Here is an 8,376-nt window from a genome sequence, read left to right as displayed (position 1 = left end):
GCCTAGAAACAGGGCTGGGGGCACTCCCAGGGCCTCTCCCCACAGAACGGTGTTTAGTTTCTACTTTTTGCCTGCAAAGCCACTTTCTTAAGCCCCCAGCAGTTTTCATGGCTTGGTGGCCACCTGTGACCTCCTGCCCCCATTCCTATCCTTGCTGTTGGTCCTCAAGGGACGTCTACGCAGCTGCAGGATTCTCCAAGTTGTGATGGCCTACCAGTCCCTGGGGCATCTGCAGTGGTAGTTCCCACCCAGGCGTGATGCTGGGCTGGCCTGAGCTCCAGGTGAGTCAGGAGCCCGGCCACAGTGCAACAGGCTGCAGGGACACCATGGCCTGCAGCTGTAGTACAGCCCAAGGCAATAGTATCACACCATGTCACAGGTAACAGGTATAAAGCTCAGACACCTAGTAGCCTCTCCTAAATGCTGGCCCCAAGCCTGGGCTGTGCCACAGGGCACCCTCTGTGTGCCCCACTCTAAGCCAGACCCTGCGAGGGAGGGCTGGGAGAGAAAACATAGACCGAGCATACGCTTGGAGTCTCTGAGTACTGAGCCCTTTAGCTGCCTGTCTGGGAAACAGCGGGAGCAGAGGTGAGGCAGGTGCAGGTGCTGTCCTGACCCCAGTGCCCGAGCCCAGGCCATGGGCTCCACTGAGTCACTGAAGGCTTGAGGCATGTTTGAACGTCAGGGTGACCCCCGTATGGCGGGATCCCAGGCATGGTGGTACATGGGTAGGGGAGACATTTGAGGTGGTTGGGGATGGCAGCCTTCCGGCTCAGGCAGGCCCTTCCTGTCCCACTGGTCCCAGGTGGGGCTGGGGATGAGTATGAGAAGCTAGCAGCCTGGAAGCCGGAAGAGGCAGGGAGGGCTGGAGGCAAGGAGGGCTGGGGACCTTGAAGTCCAGCAGCAGGGAGTCCAGCCAGAGGCACTGGACCTGGGGGCAGAGCTGGGCTCCAGGGACTTTTTCAGAGAAATGCAGAGCCCTTGGGCCAGGCCACTGGGGAAATAAGAGGAGCAGACGAGAGAGGCTGGAGCATCCAGTGGGGGGAAGCAGGGCAAGGGGAGTGGTGACCACAGCAGCACGGGAGGCTGCAGGGCCCTGCTGGAGTGGGGACGCCCCGCTGGGACAAGGGACCAGTGCCTGTCCTCACTGCCTCTCTCAGCAACAGGAACTGCTGCCCACCAGTGCCCCCGGGGGCCAGACCCCATAGGGCAGCAGAGTCACTCAGGGACCAGGTCAGCCAGCCCCAAGGCCTTGTGCCCCTGGGGTCCCCAGGCCCTTCCTGGGGCTACTTCGAGACGCACGGGGCCATCCTGTGATGCTCAGCCCAGAAGGGCTTTGGTAGGTGCTCAATGTCCAAACAGCAGAAGCACCTCAGTGACTCACATTGCATCTCCTGGCCACTACCTGTAAAAAGTCCCGGGGCAGGGGGAAGGCAGGGCTGGGCTGAGGGCCTAGTGCCACCAGCAGTTAGGCCCAGCCCCCCCGCAGAGCAGAGGGCAGACACATCGTGACGCACTGCCTGAAATGCACAGGCCAGACCTGCCTTTACGACACTTTCTTCTTTGCCCCTATGAATTACAGTAATATTGTCTCACAGCTTCACAGATGACCAGTCTCCCCCTCAGGCTGAAAGCCTGGCAGGGCAGTAGCTCCCTTGGTTGGGCAAAGAATGGAAAAAGAAAAGGCTAGAAGGCTGCCTCTTGCCACCAGCTGGCTGTGCCGATTGAGCTATGCCCCTCTAGCTGTCTGAGCCTCCCTCAGTTTCCCACTGCTTTGATGAGGTTAGATGATCTCTAAAGTGCCATGTGCTCGAATGTCCTGAGATTGTCTGGGAAGACCATATGCTACCTGAACCCCAGGGTAGAGTCCCAGCAGCCCTGCAGGGCCTCAGATGGAGGCAAGGGCACAGGGCTGCAGTCCTCCAAGGAAACGGGTGGGCTCAAACACGCAGGGTCCCTGTCCGGGCTGTGTGACCTCAGGCAGGCTCTGAACTCTCTAAGCCTCAGATTTTCAAACTCTGGAAAATGCAGACAAAGCCACTTTTCACAAAGACGCGACGCTGCATGGTAACAGCAGGACTCAGCAAATATCCCAGTTATACCTGCGCGGTGGGCCATTATTACTACACCGCCCCTACTAGCACTCTACACTGGGAAACCCCCTCAGGACGGGTTCATTCACACACTCACGACCTGACTCTGCCTACCCTTCTATCCCAAGAGACCAAGCCTCTTGTGGGCCCCAGTCACCTCTAAATAGAGGTGAGCAGAGGTTAGCTGGACTTCAGCCTTCAGGGTTTTATATTTCCATCTTCAATGGAAGCTTATCCAGCACTTTCAAATGGTAATGGATGTGGCCTTGGTGAAACCGAAGCGATCTTGGGACTAGAAGGGTAAACATTTATAATGTGTAATTCAGGAATTTGCTAATTGTCCTTCATTTTGATCTTCTGCCATTTTTCCTGGAATCTCTGTCCGACATACATTTCATAGCAAGGACGCAGAGATGCCAGGAGCAGGCCGTGGAGGCTGCTGGCATCCAACCTGGACACCTGGACTGGCCTTCCTCCCAGCTGCCCACCTCCACCCCAGGCCTCCCTGCCCCAGACATCACTCAAGGCAGGAGGCCCGTGGCACTCAATCTTTTATTTTCTTAAACTGTACACAAACGTAAAATACTTTAACAGCAAGTCTATGGGAAAATTGTTTGGTTTTAAATTATTATGAAACAGAACCTAAGGGGAGCTTTATTAAATAAACATAAAGATGGGATTTAAGGATACACACCTGCATTCTATCATAGTCATTTTTACTCTACCTTCTGGGTGCGTAAGGATGGAAAAGACACATCAAACTGAATAAACAAAATCCATTCATACCCTGAAACATTGGCAGGCCACTCAAGGGACTGTTCAGAACGTCTGCCTCATCTCCGATGGCCTCACCGTCTAATAAAATTAAAACTGATCTGTTGGCCTCTTTGGTTCCAAAATTATGTATAATACATTTAACTGTATTCATTTTTTTTTTTTGCTGCTATAAAAATAACTTCTTTTTTCAAATGGCAGTTTCTGACTAATCATGCAACTAAATCAGTGCAAACATTAAAAGCAATCATTCGCTTAAAAAAGAAGCAAAGGATTTCATTTCAAGTATAAAAAATATAAAAAGAGTCGTACGAGTCCAGTTTCGTCTAGTGTGGGTCAACCCTTTAAATTGCATAGTTCACGTGGCACTTGGACATCTAGAGGGCGAGCGAGTTCGGTGCTCGGCCAAGGGCCACTTCTGGACACACGCAGATCGGCAAGTGCTATGTCATGTGCGTTCAGGCAGGTCTGCAAGTGCTATGCGGGCGGGCAGGCGGGCGGGCAGGTGAGTGGGCAGGGGCCACGTCCATGGCGGGCCCTGATGGCTGGGGCCCACATGGGCAACTTCTGCAAATTAGCTGAAAGCCTTCCTCATCTCTCCAAGACCAACTAGGCTGCTCCCCTCCCTTAGCCTCTGCTTAGGGGACACCCCTCACCTTCAGCAGTTCAAGAGTGCCTCCTCCCCGTCATTTCCTCCTGCAGTCTCATCCCCTTGCCTAGGGGTCATTCCCACCCCTCCCCAAACCGGTCCTAGAGGAATGTCCCCAGTGAAGGGCACAGATTGCAACTTTTTTCTTTCCATTTAGAATAATTCAGATTTTCACTTAAAAGGTCATACCTGGTAGAAAAGTCCTTTTTCAGTTATACAACTGGCAAGGATGACCTGTTGGCTGTTGGAGATCAGTTAAAGCATCAAATTTAGCCCCCTCTTCTCTCCCTCCCTCCCCACCCCAAAAACAAACACACACATAAGTCATGTCAGAGGCCCAAGCGACAAACAGTCAAACACGGTCATTGCCCCTGCTCCCAGGTCTCTGACGGGTTGTGTCCTTTCTGGGTCTCTTTCCCTCGACAAGGGCATGGAAGGACAGGCTCCCCGGGCCTTGGAGCACGAAGGATCCCAGGCAGGGGAAGCAGCAGACATCGAGCCAGGCAGAGCAGGCCTGGTAAAAGCCACGGGGCACACGCAGCCTCCGCCTGGCTGCGCTCCCCACCCCTGCATCTGCTTTTCCTCTCCGTGGCTCTCTCTCTCTCTCTGTGTCTCTGTCTTTGTGCTTTTATGTGTGCTCGGAAGGCGCAATTCAGAGTGGCCGGGCCAGCTGGTGGGAATGGTGGCTGCTCACCCCATTCTCTCCGACTGACAGGCATTTGTAGCTAAGCTGCCATTTGTCACCGCATCCATTTGCTGGTATCCTGGAGGCTGCTGTGTGGGTGGCAGGATGCGTCTGGCTGTGCGTGGCTACGTGTGCATTTTAAAGTATTTCATGTCAGTTGAGGGTTCTCGCTCTGGTTTTGACTGGTTGCTCTATGAAGTTGTAGAAAAATATCTCAGGCCGCACCCTGGCACTATCTCCACAGCCCAACAGAATGACTGTGCTCAACCCACCGTTCCCGCAGGGGCTGGAAGAAGCCCACCCGGGACTGTCCTCCGTGCCCCACCACCGTGCCCCTGCCTTGCACTGTCAGGCGCAGCCGCACTCCTCCACAATCATGTTGGGCACGTCCCGCTTGACGATGTTGTACTCATCATCAAAGTACAGCATGGACATGGTACTCAGCTTGGTGGGGATGCAGCAGGAGTTCACCGCGCCGGGGTTCAGGCCCCGCATGCGGTACTGGTTCACCACAGCTGTGTGGAAGGAGGAGGCGGAGCCGGGGACCCCTGCCAGGTAGGCTGGGCAGCTGCCCTCACAGTAGTTCCCGTAGTAGCCGGTGGGTGCGATGATCCAGTCATTCCAGCCGATGAGGCGGAAGTCAATGAAGAACTGTTGCCTGCAACAGAGGTTGGTCCGGCCATCGCACTCCAGGCCTCGCTTGCGAATTCGGTGCCTGCTGTCGCCCAGCCGAGCCTGCACCACCACGAAGGGCCGGTGCGACTCTTCGCCTGGGTCCACGAACACCGGCACCACGGCCAGCTCCTGGCAGCTGTCACACTGCACGTCTAGGTTGAGCCGCCGCTCGCCCCGCTCAAACAAGGCCTGGATGGCCTCCGTGAGCGGGAAGGTATGCCAGCCGCTGCGCTTGAGGTCAACCCTCTTCTCCACCATGTTCCACCTGTCACCATGGCCCTGCTCCTGGAAGTACACTTTGACCCGCACCTTCCGCCGGCTGCCCTTCTCCAGGACGTAGGGCAGGAGTTTCAGGTAAAGCCATAAGCTGGCCTGGACCACAAACAGGTTCTGGTTGCCTTCATTGGAGATGAAGAAGTATAGGCGGACCCGGGAGGAGGCGAGGCCATCTGCGGAAAAGGGGAAGAGTGAGCCAAGTTAATTCAAGGGGAACACGAGGCAATGGGGGAAACGCACTCTCTGCTGCAGGATGCTGGAATGCAACTCGCCACACAGCTGGAAAACGTTATTGACCAGAAATACCGTTCTTGGGGCCAGGGCCTCTGACTGTAACCTGGGAGAGGCAGAGAAAATCATTTCCCATTGAGAAACCCGGACCAGGTTAGGGCTGGAGGGTCCGGGCCTATAAAATCCTGCCTCACCTCTCCCAGGCCAGGGCTCCCTGGAGACAGGCTGTCAGGCCTCAAAGCACAACAGAAGAACTTGTCAGGGGGCCAAGATCTTAACAAGTTGTTATGGGTATCTGTGAAATCTGAAAAACAAAACCAGGATCGCAGGGAGGATTTTGGGGTGGGTGGTTTTAGTAGGGCTTTTTCTTTTTTTCTTTTTTTTTTTTTTTGGTTAACTTAGTGCATTGCAAAATCAAGCTGAGCCACCTACCGCCTCTTTCCAGTGTTTACCTAAGTATGATCTGATCCAACCCCCAGTGGAACCTCCACTGCAAACAAGCAGGCTCTGCTCAGGTTTCTGACATAGGAACGCGTGCTTTGCAGGCTGCAGAGCCTAGCCCTTATTTCCGAGTAGTTTCAAGGGACAGGACATTCAGCCTTAAAACTTGAGGTCCAATCCTTTGACAAGACTCTGGCTCCCCGTTAATGGCACGTTCAAAATCTCCAAGGAGGAGGGGAACTAGCTTGTTAATTTTCTCAATAATTCAGCTCAACAAGAAGGAGGCTGTGCCAATCAAGAGATGACTCCCCTCTCATCCTACATTTCAGTGACCCTTCCCTCTGACAATCTACGTTTTCCTTTCCTTTTTTTTTTTTTTTTTTTTTTTTTTTTTTTTTTTTTCAGGAAGAACAAATAACGAAACTCTGTGGTCAGGGCTGGTTTTATCAAACCTCCTACCATGCCCCTCCCAAGCCCCTACACCTCAGGCCTCGCCTGGCTCCTCTAATAACACTGACATCTGACTTTGAAATGGGGGAAACTGCAGCCTTAAAAGCTGGTCTTGGACGAGCTGCCTGTGACCTGAATCTGTTATTTATAAGTCAAAGAGCTGGCTCCGTGAAACGGACCAGAAATATAACAGCCCCCGCTGTCATTTTGTGCCACCGGGACCAAAAGGCCTCCTCGACCTTCCAGAATCACATTTCTAACTCTGGGCCCCAAAGCACCTTTTAATCCGAGCCCTCTAATTGCATGGCGAGCTTTCCCTGACTCACTTTAGTGGACAGCTAAAACGGCAATGCATTTCTTTCTAAGCACAAACCAGCCCCGATTGTCTCTGCTTTTCTCCACACCCGGCCATGCAAAACTTTTCATCCCTTTTCATCCCCAGGCTGCCTGCTGCCTGGGGGGGTGGGGGGCATTTACAGCCAGGGGCACAACCGCTCCCCCCACCCAGGCTCCCCGCTTGCCCCCGCCCTGACTGCACCAGGGCTTCCCCCTCTGCGACCTTCTCCGCAGTCCCCTCGGCACAAATGGGGCCGAGCTCCAGGCACAAAAGCCAGCCTGGCTCATTCAAGTCCTGAAAAGGACAGCGGAGTCGAAAGCACTTGCAGCATTTTGGCGCGGGCACATTTTTCTTCTTCTTTTAAAGTTCCGAAAGATTTTTCTCTCCCTGATTTTTATATTTAGACAGTGTTAGAGATTTGCAATCTGGGGCCGAGTGGGGGGGTGCGGATTCCAGAAAGGAGCCATACCCTTTGTTAACTACGACTCTGTGCCTCTCGGGCGAGGGGTCTGCTGCAGCTGCCAGGCAAGCCGAAAGGCACGGGGCTGTCCCCGAGCCGCGGCTTTCTCTGTGTAAATGATGGACCTGTTGAGAAGCCTGCCTTCCGCCCGATTCCAGTGCCCACACAATCGGAAGAGAGGTTGCCTAGCTCTCCCCAGCGAGGCTTCAGCAATCCTGGCAAGCCCACGCCGCCGGTGATGGAAGCGGCCCCAGGGGCCTCTCACGCAGGCACACACACACACACACACAGACACACACACAGACACACACATACTCTCTCTCTCCTCCGGCCCACGTATATCAACAAGCACACACATCTCCATCCACACTGCTAAGCCTACACTCCGATCGTGGGAAACAAAAACATTAAGCAATCACCAACCAAGTGCCCGCAGAGCCAGGGCCGCGCGCATCTGCCGGGAGGGGGACGCGCGCCCAGAGGCGCTGGGGCCCGATTCCGGAGAGCAGGGGTGGAGGGCCAGGCGCTCGGCGGCGGGGGGTTGAGGCACCAGGAAGGGGGTCTGCGGCCTGGGGGAAGAGGACTGCAACCCGGGCGGAGCGCGCAGGGCCACGGCCGAAGGAGCCCTGCCGGGAGTCCGGGCTGCCCCTAGGGCGCGCGGGCTGCGGCGGCGGCGGCGGCGGCAGCAGCCGGAGCTGGCAAGGAGAGGGAAAGCGGGAGCGAGCGGGGACCGCGGCAGACAGCCGGAGGACCGGACCCACCTGTCTCGGCGAAGCTGATGATTTCGGAAACGCGCTCCTGGCCGTCGGCGCCCGGGCTGGCGTGGCCGTCGAGGTGCGGGATCTCCACGCGGCCGTCCTCGCGCACCTTGCCCGCGTGCAGTTTGCGCAGGGCCGTGACCATGGCGGCCTTGGGCACGGCGTGCGTGATGTTGGGCCGGCCCCGCATCTGCAGGCGGCTCAAGATGTGCCGCTTCACCGCCTCCAGGAAGTCGCCGTCCACTCGGCCGAGCTCCTCCGGCCGCCGGAAGCCGCCGCACGACGTACAGGTGTCCTGCGAGCCGCCCGGAGCTCCGGGTGGCGGGGGTGGCGGCGGCGCGGCAGGCGACGGCGGGGGCGTGGGTGAGCCCCAGGCCTCAGGCCCCAGCCAGCCGGCCGCCAGCAGCAGAAGGCAGGCGGCCCCCAGCGCCCGACCGGGCAGCCCGTCCATGGTGCGCCGCTGGCGACGAGGGCGCCCGCCGCGAGGCGAGCCGAGCCGAGCGCAGGGCCGGGCTCCGGGCTCCGGGCGCGCCGCCCCGCCCCGCCC

General features: G+C 56.6%; 1 protein-coding gene across 1 annotated transcript; it reads right to left on the bottom strand.

The window, feature by feature from the left end:
• Positions 1–2,626: 2,626 nt before the first annotated feature.
• Positions 2,627–8,319, bottom strand: LOC112617155 (inhibin beta B chain). The gene is made up of 2 exons (XM_025373897.1): positions 7,833–8,319; positions 2,627–5,325 (listed from the first exon to the last, which is right to left on the bottom strand). Exons 1-2 carry the CDS (start codon positions 8,278–8,280, stop codon positions 4,550–4,552), a joined length of 1,224 nt encoding a protein of 407 aa, XP_025229682.1. The 5' UTR covers positions 8,281–8,319; the 3' UTR covers positions 2,627–4,549.
• Positions 8,320–8,376: the final 57 nt, after the last annotated feature.

Source organism: Theropithecus gelada, unplaced genomic scaffold (assembly GCF_003255815.1).
Source record: "Theropithecus gelada isolate Dixy unplaced genomic scaffold, Tgel_1.0 HiC_scaffold_15884, whole genome shotgun sequence".
In the NCBI taxonomy this organism is placed as follows: Eukaryota; Metazoa; Chordata; class Mammalia; order Primates; family Cercopithecidae; genus Theropithecus; species Theropithecus gelada.
This window is presented reverse-complemented; position numbering and strand designations above follow the sequence as displayed.

Excerpts from the sequence above, each read along its gene's own strand:
- LOC112617155 (XM_025373897.1), bottom strand. The coding sequence starts at position 8,280 with ATGGACGGGCTGCCCGGTCGGGCGCTGGGGGCCGCCTGCCTTCTGCTG. Across the intron at positions 5,326-7,832 it reads CATCAGCTTCGCCGAGACAG|ATGGCCTCGCCTCCTCCCGG; the intron begins GTGGGTCCGGTC and ends CCTTTTCCGCAG.